Raw genomic sequence first — 24,889 nt, forward strand, 5'->3', positions numbered from 1 at the left:
GTAATTTTATTATTTAGTTTGCCTCGCGTCCATTAGAAATCACAGAGGGGCGGCTATACTGGGACCGGTCACCGGGGGGCGATCGAGGCGCAAAAGCTTCAGTAAATGAAAGGGAGACTGCAGGCTTGGGGCAACATAACCACCAGCCAACCTGGCGTACTCTAACCTGATGTCCATCGTGTGGAAAGTACAGCCCACTACTTCATTTCAGTTCAGGGAAGAGAGCGGACGGATGGCCGAAGCCTTGGCCCCTTAAATGTATCTGATATGATAAAAATAGCTGTTTTTACCTGACCGGAAAAAGCGGAAGTGCGCGCGCCCGGTGACTGTGTCCCGTCCCGTCATAATAAAAGTCCCGGTACTTGTGAGCCGTTTATAATAGACACCCTCCAGTGGACGAAAAGTTGCATAGTGCACCTTTAAATATGCTGGCATATAAAATGTGCGGTAAAGATCAGGCATTACAAAGAATTGCCGTACGGTGAAAATGTATTATCATGAAAGACATTTGGGAATCGATAAAATAATAATTTTGCTCATACTGGCCAAACTGAAATTTATTGATTAATTTATTTTTACAAAACAACATAAAAATTTAAAATCACCCTATTTTTGAGTGGCCTTTATTTTGTTTATCTTTGTTTATATTGAATGAAAAATATAGATGGAAATAACAAAATAACAACATTTGCAATAAGGCCAAGGACATTTCTGAACCCTTTCATTTTTTGAGTTGAATATGGAAGGTGGTCTGCCAGAAGCTAGATATTTGACTTTATAATGTGTGAAATATGAATATTTTCTTACACAAACCCACAAATTCACTTATTATTAACCCCCCTGAACCGCATGGATGCACTTTTGGGGGCTTCTTTGGGCCCATTCAGTTTGCAAGGACATTTTTGTTTTAAATAACTCTGATTGTATTCATCTGAAAGAAGAATGTCATACACACTTGAGGGTGAGAAAATCATAGGATCATTTTCATTATTGGGTGAACTATCACTCTAAGGAAGTAATAGGGCTAGTATTAATTAATTATATCTTTTAAAGCATAATCAGACTTTCAGTGCCAAAAACACAAAATACACATCGGGAAAGGAATCAAGATCTCATCTGAATATTAAATACAACAGCACGTCACTGAGAGAAACTCTGACATATCCAGCTCTTACAGAAACAATCCCTCTGACACTGAAAGAAAGACGGCAGAAGAGATATCTATAAGAGATATATAAGGCTCAGAGAAATCGATTAGTGAAGGTGAGCCCTCGCACCGCTGGATGCCTCATTGTCACGCTGGCGGCCCGCGGATGATTGACATAAATGATTGGTATGCAGCGAGGACAGTGTCGTCCTTTAAAAAACCTCTCCTTGAAAGCATTCATCATACAGAATGTAAGAACGAGGCAGAGGAAAAGACAGCGAACCTCCAAAAGATGAGACATCTCATGTTATGAGAAAAGAAAGAAAGAATCGTCACGAAGAACTACACAAAAACACAAAACGCACACAGTGTCATTAAAACGGGGGAGACCCGATTTAGCCCCTCTACGAGATCAATAACCAGTAGACACACACACACACACACACACACACACACACACACAGACATATCGATCAGTATGTACTCGTTTATATTTCATCCTCCAGAATCAATCGCGCCGCAGCTTCTGGAACTCTGTAATCTGTTCATCAATTCTCTCCGTTTCTGTCAAAGCAGCATGTTTCCCAAACGAGTCATTAATCAGGTGATCCATGGAGATGATCAGGGGAAGGGTATGTGACTCCATAGTGTGTCAGAGGGGCGGAGGGTTCGTACACAAAGAAACGTAGCTCTGCAGGTCAGCACAAACCTATCAGGCATTTTACGGTAGCTACATTTCACACAATGCAACTCTAAGGGATTTGTATGGCTTTAGTGAACAGGACAGTGCAGAGAGAAAGGAAAGCGAGCAGAGCGCTACAGTTTAAAATGAACAGGCAAGTGAGTTGAGAAAATGAACTATTAAAAATATGTAATTTATAACTATTTTCTATTGATTTGAATCTCCTGTGATCAAAGCTGAATTTTCAGTTTCAGTGTCATACGATCCTTCAGAAATCATTCTATAATGATGATTTGCTGCTCAAGAAACATTTCTTATTTTTAATTTATTTGAAACTATTTATTTTAAAAAATATATATATAAATTACTGACCACCGGATTTCAAATGGTATATTCATTAAACAATATTAACATATTATTAAAATGTTCTTATGTTTATGATGATACATTTTCACACTGAGGACAAAGTTGCACATTTTGATCATATTTTCTTTAGTAAACCCTTCGCAGGAACACGTATTCTTATATGTGAAGAGAGATTCTGATATCTTTCAAAAACAGTTAACCAACAAAATTAAGTCATAATCCATTTATAAAATTTAAGTCATAACTAAATTTAAATCTCGCTCTCCTCTGTAGCTCTCAAATCTCATTTAGCATCTTCAAGTCCCAACTGGCTTATGTCACTTATTATGCCCATTTTTACAAGAACATTATACATTTATTATACCATGTTGTAAATGATCATTTTTGAATGGAAGGAAAAACATGCTGTTTTTGTGCATGTATCTTTAAATGAGCTGCTGCTCCCCTCCCCACTATCCAGAAGAGGGCGGAGCCTGTACAGCGCCTGCCTCGGATACTCTGCCAAAAACGAAAACATCTGTTTTCTATTGATTATCATCTCTCTCGTGGTCAGGCTCACGTGGCATTGCAGTTCTTCATCATCATGAAGGTTTATTATCTGCATGCGTTTTAAAGCTAAATCAGTCTAAACTTCTGATATATGGTTTTCTGAGCGCACACAGACGAAGCACGCACTCAGAAAGCTGAATGTCACACGACGTTCTCGACGTTCCAGACGAGGAAGTTCTCTTTCATGTCTTATTGTGCTTAAACTGTCAAATACACACAAGGTTATGCACATTTGCATTTTATCCTTCATTCCTTGAAATGAAAGAATGTCATGTGATGAATCCTTTCTCCTTAAGTTTGCATTTCTCTGCGTATCTTTAAAAAAGCGACACATCAAAAACCTGCTGCGACGTATACGGAGACACTATAAGTCCGCGCCTGTCTCTCCAAGGCTCTATGAAAGTCAGAAACTGTGACCCGCTGCAGTTCTGGTTCATGAGAGCAACGCTCATGAAATGGAGAGCTGTCAGCCGAGGACCCGGTCAGGTAACGCCGTATGACAGTCTACAGACTTCAATCCGCCAGACGGACAGCGTTACATCACAGCGATGAAGGAGGAGTCAGTGTGAGAGTGGTGAAGGTGTGTGTGTGTGTGTGTGTGTGTACCTCTGACACTCGCTGGCGTGCAGAACCAGGTCCTGGTTGTTCTTGGCAGACAGTGTGAGCTCATGTTCGGTTGAGTTGAACACATCCAGCAGTAGATGACACTGACGAGTACTGCAGACAAATGGAGAAAAACACACTCAGCCTGTGGATCATTCATTTCATTACATTACATTTTGAACATTGATCTTTCTGTACTCAATTAAAGCAAAAAACTTCTAACACACATGTTTATAATGTATGGAAAGCAATTTATTAAAATGTTTATGCATTTTTACATGCAACATGTTTATTGTTATAAAATATAATATTATTTTATTTTGCATGCAATGTATACATTCACATTCAAAAGTAAATTAAATATATAAAAAAATATTTAACAAAAATATTTAAATATATAAAAAATTCAGCAAGGATGCATTCAATTGATCAAAAGTGACAGTAAAGACATTTACAATGTCACAAAAATCTTTTTTGCAACTGTTGAAAACTGTTTTCAACATTGATAATAATCAGAAATGTTTCTTGTGCAGCAAATCCTCATATCAGAATGATTTATGAAGGATCATGTGACACTGAAAACTGGAGTAATGATGCTAAAAATTCAGCTTTTATCACAGGAATAAATTACATTCAATATTAAAAAGATATTTTAAATTGTAATAATATTTTTAGTTTTTTTACATAATAAATGCAGTCTTGAAGGCTTTCAAAAACATAAAAAAAATTACAGACCACAAACTTTTGAACAGTAGTGTATTTTAAATTCATATTAATATTTTTTCAGTCCAATATAAAACACATTTTTTTAATTTAAAAAATATTTCAGAATATTTTTATTTTTAGTGTATTTTAAATCAAATAAATGCAGTGTTGGTGAGCAGAAGAGACTTTAAAACTCTTGAATGGTAGTGTATGAATAAAATATTAACAAAATATTCATTCTGACATCAGTTTATACCCCTAATACAAACACACCAATGATAATACAAACACACACACACACATACACACACACACACACACAAACAGATGGGCACAACGAGGTCATGCAGATGTACTTGTCATCCTCTGTCCAAACATCAAAGGTTAGCATCTCTTTCATGTACTGTAAGCTTTGCCTGTGTGTGTGTGTGTGTGTGCTTTATTTATGAAAACAAAATTCAGCACAGTAACACAATATACACAAATCATAATCCACATCAATAATATTCCCCCGGAAGTCTACTTATAACTTCAGTCAACGTTTCTTGCAGCAAAACCAGTCATAATGAAGTTTTTATTGTCATCTCTGACCACCAGAATTAAACGTTGAGGTTTATTTTTATGAATATGTACCTTCAATGATTAAAAAAAGCAAGAAAAAGCCAGTTTGCCATGTTATGGTGCCTTTAAAGCTCACGTGAGTCGTGTGTATAAATAGCAGAGATCTTGAATGATATGATGGCCGGTGTGTGTCAGCGCACAAGCAGAGCAGTCAAGGCATACAGTATCTCTCTCTCTCTCTCTCTCTCTCTCTCTCTCTCTCTCTCTCTCTCTCTCTCTCTCTCTCTCTCTCTCTCTCTCATTTCTTACAGTGATCAGTAGGGAATGAATCATCACAAGAGATGCTGCCAAATTTTAAATAGCAGGGAGAAATTGAGAGCGAGTGCCAACCAATGCTTACTCAACACGAGCATCCCTCATTCTCTCGCTCTCCATCAATCTCTCTCAACTTGTGAGCAGATGCTGAAAGTTTTCCTGCAGCAAGTCAAATGACGTCACCGTATAGAAAACACAGAGCGTTCAGAGGGACGTTTTAAGTTAAACTCAACGAGGTACATGGAATTAACCCCATTTGCTCTCTTTGAGTCCTTCTATTATGCTCTTTTAATTGCTGTTTTATAGGTTTACATGTATCCAAGGTCAAAAACACCTTAAAGGTACTGTTCGTACTGTACGTTGTAATGGGTACTGCAGTCTGAATTCAAAATATCCTTTGTCCCGCTTCCTCAGACTCGGGGCTCACACGGGTGCCATTTTGAAGACATGAAACAGGAACGAGCAATAGAAGGCAAGGAGGCTTACACACTTAATTTGATAAGCTGGTTTATCTGCGTTTTAATGTGCTTTTTTAGATTTTTACATGGATGCCGATGGTTTTTAGGTCGGGTAGAATCTGCAATCTCGGACACAGTTTCTTTGCTGGCTTCCATGGCAGCGATATGCTGTGTTTTCCACCAACTGGCAACCTTGAGTATCGGAAAACGATTGGGTAAATTGGCAACGTTCGTTAACGCACAGACCACAACAAAAACAGACATTCTGACACGGAACACACAAAGTAAAATAATTGGCTGTAGCATTGTTTTTCAGAGAAATGAGTATGTGAACTTAGCACGTTTACAAAATATCAGCAAACATATTATGGTATTTTTATGCTTTAGTACATTCAAAAATGTACACACAGCACCTTTAATTACCTCATAATATACATTGCACATCACCTGTTTCTCACAGTGTTGTTTGATCAAGAATTTGGTCTCTCTAAACCACTTTTTTCCCCGAGAACTACTCTGCTCTGATTGGTCAGACAGCCCAGTTTGTGGTGATTGGTCAGCCCTGTGTCAGAAACGAAAACCCCCATTACAATATCTGAATTTCCGCTCCGAATTTTCCTCAGCACTTGATGCAAACAGTAACAATGGCGTCAGTCTTTACTGTACCAAATGAAGCATCATGAGTCCTTGCATCAAAGTGATTTGCTTTCGACATGTTGACAACATGAACCAAACTCTTCCAGGCCTCAGCTGCAACTACAGTTTTTGAGCAAAGTAGACTTTACAAATCTACATAGGTTTGTGCAGGACCACTTGTTTCAAGCGGTTCAGAATCTGTTCTTTCTTTTGAGAGACAATGACTCTATTTATCTGCACTTTGAATCTTGGCAGACCTTTTACATTCCAGACCGCTATTTACACACTGGGTGAAAGGTAATATCTGAAAAAGCATAATGGGGCACTTTAGTTTTCTATTCATAATGTCATCATCTAAACATCTTTTTTGTTTAGCCCATTTGCCTTTGTTGTTTTTTTTAGATTTTTGTAAAGCTACTTGAAAACAAGACAGATTATGAAAAGTGCTATGCAAATAATCATGCACTTACAGAAGAAGTTTGTGGAGAAAGACACTGTAATAAATGTCAAATTCCTCGTTTCGATAGTATAGCTGTGGCAAGACCTGCTACCTAACCGTGGCTGTGTAAAGTTATACTTATATTAAATACCAAAATATCTAAAGACAACACTGAAGAAGAATCTACATATAGTCGGCTGGTGGTTTTCCAAATTTACTAGCCACTCAGCATTTTCACTGGCCACAATTTTGACATTGAGGAAAAACTGTCATATATATTTGTTTTCTATTATCTCATAATTTGAAGGTACAGTATATTAGGCTGCTGTCGATGCATGGATCCATTAAACTGTTACCGTTTATGTTCACATAAAACATAACTGACTGTCTACGTGAAAACTCGGCAAGATTGGCATTTTGACATTCTGTCAGTATTCAACTGTTTAGGACCAAATGATTAGCGAAAGTGAACTCAATGTGGCTTTATGTGTGTGCACTAATGGTGAGGCGTGAGTACAAAATCTGAGGGAATGATTAAAATTATGCACACTAGACGCAATCCCACAGATTTGTGTCAGCTCGCTGTCAGAGAGATGATAGAGCGAGAAAGCGCAGCAAGTACTGTGCATCTATTTCACATAAGCCTCTTTCACACTGCACGTCGGACCCGCAATATTCCCGGAACATTGCCGGGTTGCCTTCTGTGTGAAAGCAACCACGTCCCGGGATTGATTACCGAATTCGACCCGGGTCGGGGACCTAGTAATATTGCGGGATTCGACCCGGGACGAGGTCGAGGTCGAGCGCTGTGTGAACAAAAGCTGAAATTAATGCCGTAACGTGTGCGTAGTTATCGTGCAACTCCTAGAGCTTGTTTTTTCAATAATACAACCCTGCAGTGCCAGAATTGCTAGTCTGTGTTTTAAACGCAGAGAGTGTTCGTATACAAAAGAAACTAAAATTAAACAAGCAGAAATGTGTGCAAACTGGACACAAGTCGAGACCACGGAGCTCCTTACTATCCACGCTGAAGCTGAGATCGCTCACCATTATACGTCACATCCGGATGTCACGTGTCAACTCGACCCGGGGCCGTTAAGCATTGTGTCTGAAAGCGCACATATTACGGTATTTCGCTGGCGGTGTGAATGGGCCAAATCTAGATGGGCCAGATCATTATCCGTGTATTTACCAGAATCGCAGTGTGAAAGGGGCTATAAAGTTAGTGTTGGAAGAATTTCAGATATTCAGTATTGATAAGTATTGAAAAATCACTATTTTTGACAGCACTACATTGCACTTAGTTTATTATTTCAGATATATCCAGGAAAGTATTCTGACCCCCTTAAATTGTTCTTTGTTATATTGCAGCAATTCTCCAAAATCGTTTAATGACATTTTCTTTTCTCATTAATGTACACACAGCACCCCATATTGACAGAAAAACAGAAATGTTGAAATTTTTGCAGATTCATTAATTCATTCAAAAACAAAACAAAACTAAGTATTCAGACCGTTTGCTCAGTATTTAGTAGAAGCTTAAGACTTTTGATCTAATACAGGCTTGAGTCTTTTTGAAAAAAAAAAAACAAGTTTTTCACTCCTGGATTTGGGGATCCTCTGCCATTCCTCCTTGCAGATCCTCTCCAGTTCTGTCAGTTTGGATGGTAAACATGGGTGGACAAGATGCTCAATTGGGTTTAAGTGAGGGCTCTGACCGAGCCATTAGAGAACAGTCACGGAGTTGTTGTGAAGCCACTCCTTCGTTATTTTAGCTGTGTGCTTAGGGTCATTGTCTTGTTGGAAGGTGAACCTTCGGCCCAATCTGGGGTCTTGAGCACTCTGGAGAAGGTTTTTGTCCAGGATATCCCTGTACTTGGCCGCATTCATCTTTCCCTCGATTGCAACCAGTCATCCTGTTCCTGCAGCTGAAAAACACCCCCACAGCATGATGCTGCCACCACTATACTTCACTGTTGAGACTGTATTATGACAGGTTATATTTTTCTCCACACATATTGCTTAGAATTAAGGCCAAAGGCCAGTTATATCTTGGTCTCATCATACCAGATAATCTTATTTCTCACCGTCTTAGAGTCCTTCAGGTGTTTTTAAGCAAACTTTCATGTGTTTTGCACTGAGGAGGGGCTTCCGTCGGGCCACTCTGCCATAAAGCCCCGACTAGTGGAGGGCTGCAGTGATGGTTGCCTTTCTACAACTTTCTCCCATCTCCCGACTGCATCTCTGCAGCTCAGCCACAGTGATCTTTGGGGTCTTCTTTACCTCTCTCACCAAGGCTCTTCTCCCCTGATAGCTCAGTTTGGCCGGACGGCCAGCTCTAGGAAGGGTTCTGGTTCTGGTTCAGACTCAGGAGGGTTCTGGTCATCCCAAACGTCTTCCATTTAAGGACTAAGGAGGTCACTGTGCTCTTAGGAACCTTAAGTGCAGCAGAAGTTTTTCTGTAACCTTGGTCAGATCTGTGCATTGCCATAATTCTGTCTCTGAGCTCTTCAGGCAGTTCCTTTGACCTCATGATTCTCATTTGCTCTGACATGCACTGTGAGCTGTAAGGTCTTATATAGACAGGTGTGTGGCTTTCCTAATCATGTCCAATCAGTATAATCAAACACAGCTGGACTCAAATAAAGGTGTAGAACCATCTCAAGGATGATCAGAAAAAATGGACAGCACCTGAGTTAAATATATGAGTGTCACAGCAAAGGGTCTGAATACTTAGGACCATGTGATATTTCAGTTTTTCTTTTTTAATAAATCTTCAAAAATGTCTACAATTCTGTGTTTTTCTGTGAATATGGAGTGCTGTGTGTACTTTAATGAGATTTTTTAAGGGAGTATATATATATATATGAGCTGCCCATTTCTGTTTTCAATCATCCTGAATGCTTGTGAATTAATGTACATAATTTAAATGGTGAGTTTAAGCTGTATTGAACACAAGCAATCCTTTAAGACACTCTGAGATTTGGCATTTGGATGTTTTCTACCCTCCGGAGTACCTCGTCTCTCAGCATCTGCTTACAAACCACAGAAGAGATAAAAGCTTTTTTAAGACTGGTTGTTTTTCGTTTAATGGTCTTCCCGTATTATTTCTGTGTTAAGTGCATCTAAGAGCAATTGTGAAGTGTGTGTTGTGGGCGTGTGTTAATGGTGTCTGAGTTTAGTAATTAAACTGTTGCTTCTTACAACATCCTGTTGAATTTATTTGGTCAAACACACAAACCATACATTTGTCGACACATAAGAGGTGTGGGTGTGAGTTAGAGACACAGACATTAGTCACAGACCACTTTATGTGTTAGGAAAGCATCTTTAACAACCTTTAAAAAGAAATAACCGAGGCAGTCCAATGAGTATTCATCAGATCTGTGGTGTGGAACCGATCTCTACTCTTCCTACATTATTCAGAGCAGACGATGTGCCATTTGTCTGGACCTGCCGCCCAGAAATTTCTAGAAGACTTTCATCTCGCAACATTATTTCATCTGCTCCGAGGTAGTGAGCTGAAGAACTGTGCAGCGCTCGAGTGGATCCTTCAAGATGCTGTGAACATTAGTGTGTCTGAGTGCGTACGTGTGTAAATGTGTCCCCTTCCTATAAAGCCTCTATATATAATGCATTATAAAAAAACGAATTCATAATGCATATTACACTACAAAAGTTTTGATGAATAAAAATAAGCACATTTACAAACCATTATAATATTTACCTATTCATATTTACTCTCTTAAAGAGTATAATGAAATAATGTATTCTTAAAGGTATATCCTTTAAAGGGGTACTTCAGCGCTGGGAAGATGAATCTGTATTTAAACTGGCTCATCAATGTAGTAGAAATGTGAAGTTAGTTTTGAATTTGGTGCCTTCTAGACTGAGAAAAGACAGAAAATTTATTTTTGTCTCACGGGGATGAAAGACAACAATTCCCAGAATGCTTCGCTGCCCTGTGAGGCCATTCCCAAAGCCACCGCTACTGAATCACTTTCTCTTTTCCACCACCGTGTTCATCTTCATAAAATCAGTTCAGTTAGAGAACAGACACTACAATTAAAAACTGAACGTGTGTGTTCAATATATTGGGATTTAGCCCCTGAGTGAGTGTCACAAACGCAGCAGGAGTCAGATTACACGGATAATAAACGCATGAGGTAAACGCGTCTGCGCTCGTGGCAGTAGTTCTCAACACGTGTTCAATTTGCCGCGTTTTCAGTTCATTCCTTAGGAAGCTTAACTTTTAATAGGAATTAATTTAAGAAGTTAAAACACTCACTTTACTCCGCCGGCCGCTCCATTTACATGAATCACTGTAGCTGCGAGCTGAGCTGTGAGTGCGATCTCCCATCCTCCATGTGCGAGTCAATATAATTGATGATATTTGCATCACCGGAGTAATTTTTCCAGAAATAAAATGCATAAATCTCTTGTCTCAGGGGGATGGGGGGGGAGGGGCATGATCATTCGAGTATACTCCAGGGTTTCTACTGATAGAAAGCCATATGCTAATCGCTGAATTAACCCTTTAATAGTGTGACTATAAAAACTGTACGAAACTGCAGAAATTCAACACAAGTAAAAAAAACAAAAAACAAGTTAAATAATTAAATAATTAAAACAATACTATCATTATTGCTGAATCATAAATAATATAATTACCAATATTGCATTTTAATGTTTTAATGTTTAAAGGGATCCCCTGGTGTTGAGACTTGTATGGCTTAATATAACATAAATGATGTCTCTTACTGAATTATGTAGTAGAAAACCCATGAAAGATCTACGTTATTTTAAAAATCGATTTTATATTTGGACCATGGGCGGCGCCATTTTGTTTGCGTTCTAGGTTGATGACGTAGAGTGGTTGAACTCCTCAATCAGCTGGCATTACCCGTAGCTATTTTTACCACAACGCAACTCGAAAATTGTTTCAGAGTTAAACAAAACCAATGAATTCCTTTGTAATTATACTTAAAACACACTCAAACATACATGTGCACACAAACTCACCTACACAAGTCACAAACAGATCGGCGGGCGCGCACACGACAGGCTCTGTCTCAATCGAGATGTTGGGCTGCTCAGTCTCCACGACAGGGGCTGAATCTGAAATCGACCCTATACCCTTAAATAGCGCATTATTTGAAGGGACGGACATTTGTAGTGTTGTCCGACACCATAGTGGACATGTTCGAGTGCAGTCATTCAGTCTCACGTTCACCGCAATAACGAGTGTACAGCCGATTTACAAACAGCTGTCCGACTTCACGCACTCAAACATACATGTGCACACAAACTCTCTCTCTCACACAGACTCACACACACCCCAACAGATCGGCGCGAACACACACACACACACACACACACACCCCAACAGATCGGCGCGAACACACACACACACGCACGCACTGCGCGCGCATACATAACCCCTGTGTTGATATCCTGTTCAACACATCCTGTTCCCTAGATAGACTGTTGATAGTAGATTAACTATAATGCCTAATGTGACCAGCAGAGGGAAATATCTAGGTAGGACGATGGGATAAAGTAACGTGAGGAAGAGAGGCAGGATGTTTTGATGATGCATGCGATTGAGACAGAGCAGTCAGGTGTGTGTGTGCGCGCCCGCCGATCTGTTTGTGACTTGTGTAGGTGAGTTTGTGTGCACATGTATGTTTGAGTGTGTTTTAAGTACAATTACAAAGCAATTCATTTGTTTTGTTTAACTCTGAAACAATTTTCGAGTTGCGTTGTGGTAAAAATAGCTACGGGTAACGCCAGCTGATTGAGGAGTTCAACCACTCTACGTCATCAACCTAGAACGCAAACAAAATGGCGCCGCCCATGGTCCAAATATAAAATCGATTTTTTAAATAACGTAGATCTTTCATGGGTTTTCTACCACATAATTCAGTAAGAGACATCATTTATGTTATATTAAGCCATACAAGTCTCAACACCATGGGATCCCTTTAATATAACACAATACCTAAAAAACTGTTTATAATAAATAAATAAATAAATACAATTGCAAATTACAAATTATTACTATGTATATAATAATGCATATAAACTAAGAATATAATGTAGTATATAAATATATTCTAGGGCACATAATTATTCCTATAGTCTAACCTTAACCATATAACACATTTTGGCATTGTTAGATATGCATTAAGACATACTCTTTTTACAAACCCTTTGCCCTCGTAGGGATGTAATGAGGTGTATCTGCATTTAGTGCTGCTATTTTTAGAACGCCAGCAGCCATCAGAAAAACATTCCGACCAACCGACTGTTGAATATTTCACATCCATTCATTCAGCACAAGCAGGATTTTCCATCTCTATGTGCTATGAATACAGATGCTGTATGGCAAGCCATTTTAGCTTTAAAATTTCCCAGCGTTACTCGTAGTAATTGCATTTTTACTAGTACCAACTGAATTATGGGGCGTTTTCACTACATTGTACAGCTCAGTATGGCTCGGTACGGCTTTCTTTGGCACATTTCCACTGCTGGGCACAGCTCGGTACGGCTAACTTTTAGTGTTTTTCCAGTGCACGGTGCGCTTCAGTACAGCTCGGCACCGTTCAGTTAAATAGTACCACCTCAGTTGAGGTTCCAAGTACTGATAGCAAAAAGTGACATGCAAACTCTGCAGATCACTGACTGGTCCGAGGGAATCGTCACTACTGTTATATGCTTTTGGGATTGAGACACTAAACACATGGCTAAATACAAGATTAGTTTACCCTTGTGCGCTGTTGAGCAAATTCAGTGATATTTTCATCTGCGCTTTGCTGTATGAGTGCCTACTCTCATTGTTAGCAGCATTTTCTTTTGCTGCTATCAGCCTCTTTTGAAACAAACGTATTCATCTAGTTAAAGGACAACTCCAGTGAAAAATGACCCTAGGGGTAATTAACACATGGTCACCGAGTAGATCGTTCTTTGCGATGCATTTGGCGCATTGGCAAGATGGCGCCTGACCGTTAATGCGCAATTTACTGTCTTTATAAAGTATCTTCTTATTAAACTGTTTGTACACTTACAAAGTTCTCAATCCTTTTTTTGGTTTGCATGTAGGGACCTCATTATGCTACCGTGTTAGTGTGAGGCTATTTTGAGCCTTGTTAGTGGTTTTAACTAGCGATTTAATTTTACTTATTCTGTGCCGCATAGACAAGCATTATAAGCTAATTTGTTTTTAGAGATAAAACTCTTTACATTCGATTTTCATGAAAATGCATCTCAGAGAACAGTCTAATCGGTTACCATCATTTGATTACCCCTAGGTTCATTTTTCACCAGAGTTGTCCTTTAAAACTGCAGTAGAAAACCAAACCGAGTTAAAGCAAGCCATGTTCCGAACCGGGTCGCACCATGCAGTTGAAATGCGAAGCTGGCTAACCCGAGCCGTACCGAGCATCAGCATGCAGTGGAAAAGCGCTATTAGAGAGCTCTCTAATCATAATTGTTACTAGTAAGAAATTATTTGTAGAACTCTCTTTATTAATTCTTAATTGTAAAAATGCAATTAAGAAGAGTAATGCTGGGAACGTTTTAAGCTAAAAGGGCTTGCCATAGATGCTGTTGTTTTTGGCCAGTATCCAGTTTGCCAAATGAAACTTTCTTGGCCTCATGTGGAAGAATGAGCTAATCATAATTTGAGGTTTACAGCCATCACTCGAAAAAATAAAGTTCAGAATGAAGCACATTTGCCACGGTGGTCCAAAACAGGAAGCTACTTTAAAACCTTAGCCAAACTACAATCTACTCATAGTTTGCAGAAGCTCCACTTACACTTATCACAGTCAAGCCATGATAGTTTTAAGCAGTTTTTTTCCCCTGTAAGCTATTAACAAAAGTGGCTAACTATATTAAAGCTCATAATTACTGAATAAAGATATAAAAATAATTTATAAAGACTCACAAATTGACGCACACTAAATATAACTAATTTAAAAACAAAAAGGTTAATTGATATGACTAAATCAAAACCTATAAGATATTAAATAATATATACAATATTATGTTATATTTGAATATGTAATATAAATGCTTGTTACTGGATAAACTAGATCATGAAAACAGCTACTGAAAACTACTGTTTTATTACTGAATATGTAGTTAGCTGTATCACTAGTTTAGTTAGTTACTGCCAGCACTGGTCCAGAGTGAGAAACGCCCAGCAAAACACAGTGAGAGAGAGAGAGAGAGAGAGAGAGAGAGAGAGAGAGAGAGAGAGTGTGTGTGTGTGTGTGTGTGTGTGTGTGTGTGTGTGTGTGTGTGTGTGTGTGTGTGTGTGTGTGTGTGTGTGTGTGTGTGTGTGTGTGTGTGTGTGTGTGTGTGTGTGTGTGTGTGTGTGTGTGTGTGTGTGTGTGTGTGTGTGTGTGACTTTCGATCCATACGACGGAATAATAGATGATCTAGATGACTGAGACAGCTGATATTATTACAGCTAATGAGTCACTTCAAGTGGTCATTACTAAGGTGTGATCAGTCTCTCTCCATCCATCTCCATCTGTCTATCCCTCTCTCCATCTCTCTCTCTCCATCTCTCTCTCTCTCTCTCTCTCTCTCTCTCTCTCTCTCTCTCTCTCTCTCTCTCTCTCTCTCTCTCTCAGCCTACAGAGACAGCAGCAGTCATTCATTCGTTCAACCTCTGCTGTGTCACAGAAAACATTAGCGTTCCGGTTCACCAGTGCAGAGTGGCTTCTTCATTTTCATTCTTCAGAGTTTGCTTCAATTCAGAAGACAAGACTCCACTCGTAATAATGCAACTAAGCACTCATTTCCATTACACGACAGTGCATTTACAGTATGTTACTCTGTAACAGTGTATGGTGAGGTTTCCCAGTGCTCTGATGCTGTTTAACACAACTACAATCTATTATACTGTATTTAACCAGCTTAGAATGATCATATGCCATCTGAGATAATGTGATGTTTTTTAATGCCCTACTGTCTCCCAAAGCCCATGCATCCTCAGAAATGCTTAATATTTTATTACCTCTCTTAAAACTTAACACTAAAAACAACAGGACCTAAAAACTAAAAACTTTTAGGCTTGAGAGGCATCTATTAAACCAGTGTCACTCTCCGATGTCTAACAGAAAATAAAAAGCTGGGGGAAAATCGCATCCTCTATCTCACACATACACACACATTTGTTTTTGTGAAATGTGGGGACATTCCATAGGTGCAATTGTTTTTATACCGTACAAACCGTATTTTCTATCCCCTTACACTGCCCCTGCCCCTAAACCTACCCATCACAGGAAACATTCTGCATTTTTACTTTCTCAAAAAAACTCCTTCTGTATGATTTATAAGCCTTTTGAAAGATGAGGACATGGCTAATGTTCTCTATATTTCACCCTCTCCTTGTAATACTTATGTTATACAAATGTCATTATACACATTTGAGTCCTGATATTTCACACACACACACACACACACACACACACACACACACACACACACACACACACACACACACACTTATTTTTGTGCAAGAAACCATGAATAACAATATAACTCGACTGAATATGGCCTGTTTAAAAGGATAGTTCTCACAAAAATCTAAATCCTGTCATTATTTACTCACCTTCATGTCGTTCCAAACCTGTAAGACTTCCGTTCATCTTTGGAACATGAAGATCTTTTTGATGAAATCTGAGCGATTTATGTCCCTCCATTGACAGATAAGAAACTACCACTTTGACGCTTCAAAAATTTAAATGGTTTAGTCTGAATTTTACTGAAGAGACTTGATAGCTTTATATGATTAACAGATTAAATTTATGTTTTTATTCACATATATATATATATATATTCATCAACTCACACATCAGTTGTGGTAAATGAAGGCTCAAGCATGTTCGCTTGATGTGTGACAACCAATGAGGTTCATTCTCGTGTTACGCAGCACGTTTGTTCTCAAGCTGATCAATCTTTATATGTGAATAAAAGGCTATGTTCATCATATAAAGCAATCGAGTCTATTCAGAGCATTTGGACTAAACCGCTTAATTCATTTGGATTACTTTTATGATCTCTTTATGAACACAAACAAAGTGTAAATTTGGTAGTTGCGTAGGTATCAAAGGAGGGTCAGAAAGCTCTGATTTCATCAAAAAGATCTTCATTTGTTTTCCGAAGATGAATGATAGTTTTATGGGTCTGGAAGGACATGAAGATGAGTAACTAATGATGGATTTTTTTTATTTTTGGGTGAACTATACCTTTAAGCCATGTTGTACGCACAGGCCTGCCTATTGAGAATCGAGTAAATGTGCTGTTTGATACCTGGTGGCAGGTAAAGTGCTGACCCGTGTGAAGAAAACTGAAGGTTCAACATCGACTCTGACCCCCAGACTGAGCTCGCGGTAGTAGCCCTCCACCTGACCGGCTCCTCCACTGTATTTAAAGGTCAACACAGCCTCCAGCGTCTACAGAGAGACAGATGGTGGGGAGAAAACACATTAATAACAGAAACAGATCTGAATGATGGATCTCAAGCATAGAGCAATTCATGCACAACTGAAGAGCGCATACCAGCATGAGCACATATGATCGCATGAACATTATTTACATTCCAAACTCCTCACGCATACCATGAAAGCACAATAAAAGCACTGTATAAGTAGTCCATGCGTCCTGTGCACTGTATAAGAAACAAATAAGACATTAAAACTTCAAAAGACTTGAAATACTGTATAGTGCACAAGGCATATGAAATACTGTTATGGTGCTTTTATGATGCTTTCCTTGTCTGAGCCACTGGTCACTCTCTGCTTTAGTTGTATTGAAAAAAAAGCAGAATCTGAAATTCTTAGTTTATGTTCCACACACAGAGGAAAGAAAGTCATCTATGGGCTTGGAATGACCCAAAAGGGCAAATCATGAAAACAATGCTTAATTTTCATTGCAGTTACGAAGGACTAGAATGAGATGATTAATATTAGCAGAAAAGAAAGGGGTACAAAAGATTAGGAATAGGATGACAGAGCAAAGGAAACTGAATGCAGAAAGAGGAAGAAAGGCTGAGTCAGTGTGTGTGTGTGTGTGTGTGTGTGTGTGTGTGTGTGTGTGTGTGTGTGTGTGTGTGTGTGTGTGTGTGTGTGTGTGTGTGTGTGTGTGTGTGTGTGTGTGTGTGTGTGTGTGTGTGTGTGTGTGTGTGTGTGTGAGATCTTGGCATTCTCTGCATCGCTACATTTTGCCAGAACTGTGGATTCTTCAAGAACAAACTTTCCCATTTACCCTGTCTTTGCAATCTCTGTAATCCACTTAAAACGAAGAGCATCATGTAAACATCATTTCAATGGTTAAAGTGCATTTCCTGCTTAAAAAGCAACAACGAAACCTTTTAAAATTCCATCATCGCCATCACTCATCTTGCCTCGTCTTACCAGACCTCACCAGAGCAAACGGTTTAAAATAGAGTGCCATCTCATCACGCAAATGGAGTTCAGAAGTGTAATCGGTGTGCAAAAACCATCAAAACAGAAAACTGTTTTCACACTGCTGCACTGTTAGACTTCCTATACTGGTTTATTATCCAGACCAAAGCAACCCTGTAAAACAGATGTGACCATCTCAAGTAAGGCAGCCACACATGCTTGTTTAATGTGAGGTTTAGGAGCATGTAAATATGAAATCACACACACACACACACCATACAATATGAGCATCTCAAACTAAACTCTTGAAACCTTGTAAACATCTTTCCAAAAGAACTATTAATGAATGCAAGAATGAACAAATGGATCAATCAAATAAGGGATGAATAAATAGAGAAATAAATAAAAGACAATAACAAATGAGCAAATAAATGGAAAAATGCATGAGCAAATGAATAAATTAACAAATGTAATGTAAACAAACCAACAAAACAATATAATAGAGAATAATGAATGAACAAATTAATTCACTGAATGTGTGGGGTCATATTAATTTAAACAATGACAGTGAAGGCATTACAAAATATTTATATTTTAAATAAAAGCTAGTCTTTGAAACTACTTGTTCCTTGTTTTCTTCAAACACACACTATATTACCAAAAGTATTAGGACACCCCTCCAAATCACTGAATTCAGGTGTTCAATCACTTCCATGATCACAGGTGTATAAAATCAAGCACTAGACATGCAGACTCTTCTACAAACGTGTGTGAAAGAACGGGTCGCTCTCAGTGAACTCAAGCGTGGTATTGTGAGAGGTTTCTACATTCTCAGAAAAAAAGGTACAGTGCTGTCACTGGGGCGGTACCCTAAGGTACAAAAGTGAAAAGGTACATCTTTGTACCTTACTTACCCCTAAATGGTACATATTAATACCTTAAAAGGTACATATCAGTACTTTAAGTGTGCATATTAGTAACTTAAAGGTACATATAAGTACCTTTTGGGTTTTTTTTTTATACCTTAGGGTACCGCCCCAGTGACAGCAATGTAAAAAAAAAAATCTGACAGCGTACCTGTCCAAGTCCATTAGTGAAATGTCCTCACTACTAAATATTCCACGGTCAACTGTTAGTGGTATGATAACAAAGTGGAAGCAATTGGGAACAACAGGAACTCAGCCACAAAGTCACGTAAATCACAGAGCGGGGTCAGCACATGCTCAGGTGCACAGTAGGCAGAAGTCACCAACTTTCTGCAGAGTCAATAGCTACAGACCTCCAAACAAATTAGCTCCATGAAGCTCTCTATGCACACAGAACAGTGCATAGAGAGCTTCATGGACAAGCCTTACATCACCAAGTGCAATGCAAAGTGTTAGATGCAGTGGTATAAAGCACACCACCACTGGACTCTAGCGCAGTGCAGTCGTGTTCTCTGGGGAATCACGCTTCTCTGTCTGGCAATCCGATGGATGAGTCTGGGTTTGGCGGTTGCCAGGAAAACGGTACTTGCCTGACTGCATTGTGCAACATGTACAGTTTGGTAGAGGGGGGATTATGGGTTGTTTTGAAGGGGTTGGTCTTGGCCCATCATGTCCAGTGAAATGAACTCTCCAGATTAAGAATGGGATGTCATTAAAGATTGTGTGCATGTAAAAGCAGATGTCCCAAAACTTTTGGCAATATGGTGTATGAAACAGCACAACTTTTTTCAACATTGATAATAATAAATGTTTCTTGAGCAGCAAATCATCATATTAGGATGATTTCTGAAGGATCATGTGACACTGAAGACTGGAGGAATTATGCTAAAACTTTTGCTTTGATCACAGGAATAAAGATTACAACTCGAAACAAAGCACTAGTTTCTCATCAGACTGTTGATATCCTGTGCAAAACGACTCCTGATTGCATAAAACTGATTGCATGAAAGCGCTTAATTTTTGCATAAAACAACAGTTCAATAAGGTTAGATTCAGACAATCATGTTTGGTTACGGACTAAATCCTTCATTAGAGATGTGAAACAGGAAACCATCAAATGTGGCAGATGTTTTCCAGAAGGATTTGATCTGGAGAGATTTTCAGGGCAGACGTCATCGGTTCTGAGGTAGAGAGGATGAGGAGGCAATGAAACTACAGGAAGAGGAGGAACAGAAGACAAAGATAGAAAGAAAGAGATCTAAAGGGAAGACGAAGCTTATTGACCTCATTATTCTGACAGCCTCCTGCCTTACACGCCCTGTGCAGACCTTTGGCTGCGGGTGAAGAGGAAGTGTGTGTATGTAATGCTTTCAAGCAAGAGAAAAAGACAAGTGAGTGCGTGTGTATTTGGGTTTCTAGGGTTTTCCTGCAGGGCCCACTGGAGTGATTCACATTCACCCTCCTGTTGTGTGAAACCTCACCCTGTTCAAATCGCTGCACTCTACTGACTGTGTGTGTGTGTGTGTGTGAGTGTGTGTGTGTTCATTGAGAGCTGCCGGCCTCCAGAGAGAAGCTATTTCAATCACACAGAGAGCTAAATATAGCACAGAGAGAGAGAGAGAGAGCGAAGAGAGAGAAAGAGAGAGAGAGAGAGAGAGAGAGAGAGAGAGAGAGAGAGAGAGAGAGAGAGAGAGAGAGAGAGAGAGAGAGAGAGAGAGAGAGAGAGAGAGAGAGAGAGAGAGAGAGAGAGAGAGAGAGAGAGAGAGAGAGAGAGAGAGAGAGAGAGAGAGAGGGAGAGGAGAGAGAGAGAGAGAGAGAGAGAGAGAGAGAGAGAGAGAGAGAGAAGAGAGCGCTGACATAGTAAATTTAATAGCCCGCTCACCCAAGAATATCTATACAGACGCTGAGTGAACTAATGAAGAGATGAATGAATTAACCACATTAATTAATTAATAAAATAATGATTCAAATGAATTAATGTACAAATGAACAAACAAAAGAACAAATGAACTGATAAACGAATGATCAAATGAAAAAAGCATGAGCTAATTAAACTAACAAATGAACAAAAATAATAATAAATCAATGAACCAATAAATTAATGATTGAATTCATACATTAATGTACTAATTAATGTACAGTTCAACAAACTAATGCATGAACAAACAATGAAGGAAACAATGAACACATCAACAATGAGCGAACAAATGAAGAAAACAAATGACCGAATGAGCAAATAGATGAACAAATCTATAAATAAATGAATACAAATCGTAATTCTAATAAATACACAACTAAACAAACAAGCATAAAATCAAAGAACAAATGCTTAGTGAACAAATACATAAATGAACAGATCAACAGAAAAATAAATGAACACAAATACCTGAATAAACAAGCACATGCATTAAAGGGATAGTTCACCCTAAAATGACTCCATGATTTACTCACCCTCAAGTCATCCTATAGCTGTCTATGACATTCTTCTTTCAGACTAATACAATCTGAGTTATATAAAAAAGTCCTGGCTAATCCAAGCTTTATAATAGCAGTTATTGTTCTTCTGTTTTTGAAGTCCATAAAAATGCATCTGTCAGACGTAGCGTCTTTTTCCACGGAAGCCGATCGGCCGGAACTTTATTTATAAAGTTTTAAATATGGATATTTTTCTTACACAAACACATCGATTTGCTTCAGAAGTCTTTATTATCCCCTGGAGCCGTGTGGAGCATGTTCTTTGATGGACAGATGCATTTTTATGGACTTCAAAAACAGAGCAACAATAAATGCCATAATAAAGCTTGGATTAGCCAGGACTTCTTAATATAGCTCTTCATCTGAAAGAAGAAAGTCATATACACCGATGGCTTGAGGGTGAGTGAATCACGGGATCATTTTTATTTCTCCGTGAACTATCCCTTTAATGAACAAATAAACAAATGAGTGATTTAAATGAATGAATTTACACTATTGTGAAGTTGTGTATAAGTTGGATTTATATTTACATTTTTATTAGCTGTTAATTTTATTTATGTTTTATTTATATTATTTTATATTGATATTGAGGTGAAACTGTATTGCCAATGACTTTATTGTACATTGTGAACCTTTTATCAAATATTAATGCTTGTGAAGTACATTGAGTTGCATTCCATGTATAAAAAGCACTATACAAATACATGTTTATTATTATTAATAACAGTGCTTGTGAAAGAACACAAAGTAACACCAGTGGGCGTGGGTGGCCCAGTTTAGCTTGGCCAATATATGTGTGCATAACTGGTAAAGCAAGTGCATTTGTGTGCCAGCGACCCAGGTTCGATTCCAGTCCGTACAATTAATACCTGTATATATATATATATATATGCTGTATTGATGATTATTGAATAAGTATGGTTTCACTAATAATAAATGTACATTTGCATAAAGCATGCATATTTGTCCATACCAGTGTTGATTAGAGTATTAAAACCTTAATTTAAACTTAATTTAAGACACATTTACATTTGCTAAAGATGTGCGATTAAATTGCGATTAATCGCAAGTTAACTCATGACAATCATGTGATTAATCGCGATTAAATATTTTAATCGATTGACAGCCCTTACTACCGCCATTGCCTCACTGATGTTAGCTGGATAATCAAGTTAACGGTATACTGCAAGATGACTAGAAAATGTCAGCAAAAGGCACATTCATAAGCTGTGCCATTATTTATAAAGATGACTTTATTGAAGCCTATTTGAAGCACACTATAATGATGTCATTTGCACACTTCAAGTTTACTAGAAACGGCATTGCATTGTGTTTTGAAATCACTAAAAGTTTGCTATCAGCATAATTTGAATGTATGTTCAACAAAAATATCTTCATTTGTGTTCTGAAGATGAACGGATATTATGATAAGTAATTCATGACTGAATTTTCATATTTGGCCGAACTAACCCTTTACATATACCATTTTTTTCAACAGGGTAAGTCTTATAAACACAAACGGATGAATCTGTAGAGCTCCAGCGGGAGCGTGAAGGTGACCATCGCAGAATCTCCTCCGAGTGTCTCAAGCTTTCAGACAGCCCTAATTTCACTGCTGCGCCGCTAGAATATTAACCAGGAGAAATATTCTGCTCATGCAAACACAGACGCTCGTTTAACCCTTGTGAAGTGTCTGCTGCCCCTCAGTCATGTCCTAACGTTATTAAAGCCGCAGAGTTTTACGGCTTACAAGAGGAGGATGTGAAATCCAATACACTTCATAAAGATCTCTGACATTTTCATTTACATCGTCACACTGACGATCCTAACAGAGCATTACCATAGAGAGAGAGAGAGAGAGAGAGAGAGAGAGAGAGAGAGAGAGAGAGAGAGAGAGAGTCCTTAATGCATTTTCAACATTGTTCTCCAACAGTCATGTTAATACATTGTCACTAAATTGAAATCAAAATGAATTGAGATAAACGGAAAAGTTAAAGGGGCCTAGTTGAATAATATGAACGGATAGTGTGAAGCGCCCGGCGCAGGTGCACGTAGTGCGTGTACGGATCCACTTTTGCCAGTTTAACGATGGAAAAAGCAGTCGGTGCACCAGGAGCATGGTCTAAAAGGGTTGTCCCTATTCTCTTAATGAGCAGAGCAGAGCAAGACGTGAAGTCAATGGTCAATACATGTCCATCAAGCATGTTTAAAAAGTTTAAAAAGCGCAACTAAACACAGCTAACCCTAACCCACACACTCACTCACAGAAACCTACATTATTCAAACACATATCCTGTAATAGCACAAATAAATGCACAGCATCTGCATTTGTAAGAGGTTGTATTTTTAATAACTTTAAGGTTGTTATTATGCAGTGTTTAGTAACAATTATTTGCTGTTTGATTGGCTATGGGCTTCAAAAATGCATAAAAAATTACATAGGAATAATTGTTTGTTGAGGTGCAGTTACGTGAAATTTGTTTTATGCGTGTTCCATTACACATTCTTTTTAAGGTGTTCCAAACAGGCTGTGACCGTTAGATGATTTATATATTATTTTCTCTAGATTTTAAACAGGATTATTTTATTTTATTTTATCTTGCCACCCCAAATAAATAGCTAAGTCTTACAGGCCACCCCTGAAAATAATAATAATCTGCCTATACACCCCTGAGTTGGAGTGTAGCGTTATGCAAGATGCGATTTGTGTGCCGAGAAAACTCACAGCAGTGCAAGCAATGTAGGTTTATGATTTAGTTTGAAGTGATTAGCATAAAGCACATCTCAAGTTTAATTTTCAGATGTGCTCACAACATCAAAGTAAATGATATAAACGATATTGCCCTATCCTAGGTGGGAAACTCTGAATTTGAAATTATGTTATGCACCTAACCCCAAACCCCTAACCCCTAATCACAAACCCCTAACCCTAACCTCAACCCTAACCCTAACCTAACCCTAAACCCTAACCCCAACCCCTAACTCCAAACCCGAACCCCAAACTCTAACCCCAAACCCCTAACCCCAAACCCCTCGCCCTAACCCCAAACCCTAACCCCAAACCCCTCACCCTAACCCCAAGCCCTAACCCCAAACCTACCACTGACCCCAAACCCAAACCCAAACCCTAACCTCAACCTCAACCTCAACCCTAACCCCAAACCCTAACCTCAACCCTAACCCCAAACCCTAACCTCAACCCTAACCCCAGCCCCTAACCCCAAACCCTAAGCTCAACCCTAACCCCAAACTCTAACCCCAACCCCAACCCCAAACCCCTAACCTCAAACCCTAGCCCCAACCCTAACCCTAACCCTAACCCCAACCCCTAACCTCAACCCTAACCCTAACCCCAAACTCTAACCCCAAACCCTAACCTCAACCCTAACCCCAACCCCAACCCCTAACCTCAACCCTAACCCCAAACTTCAACCCTAACCCTAACCCTAACCCTAACCCTAACCTCAACCCTAACCTCAACCCTAACCCCAACCCCAAACCCTAACCTCAACCCTAACCCCTAACCCCAACCCAACCTCAACCCTAACCCTAACCCTAACCCCAACCCCAAACTTCAACCCTAACCCTAACCCCAAACCCTAATCCC

The 24,889-nt window shown here is 38.9% G+C and overlaps 1 protein-coding gene across 2 annotated transcripts in view; it reads right to left on the reverse strand.

Moving 5' to 3' along the window:
* The window catches only part of trappc9 (trafficking protein particle complex subunit 9), a 288,563-nt gene that overhangs the window by 106,256 nt on the left and 157,418 nt on the right, over positions 1-24,889 (reverse strand). For both annotated transcript variants that reach the window (XM_067426626.1, XM_067426625.1), the window contains 2 exons: positions 16,788-16,930; positions 3,351-3,461 (listed from right to left, as the gene is read on the reverse strand). In XM_067426626.1, the coding sequence (XP_067282727.1) occupies positions 3,351-3,461; positions 16,788-16,930 (254 nt within the window). The remainder of the gene's footprint in view (positions 1-3,350; positions 3,462-16,787; positions 16,931-24,889) is intronic.

The sequence above is a fragment of the Pseudorasbora parva genome, chromosome 19 (assembly GCF_024679245.1).
Source record: "Pseudorasbora parva isolate DD20220531a chromosome 19, ASM2467924v1, whole genome shotgun sequence".
Classification (NCBI taxonomy): Eukaryota; Metazoa; Chordata; class Actinopteri; order Cypriniformes; family Gobionidae; genus Pseudorasbora; species Pseudorasbora parva.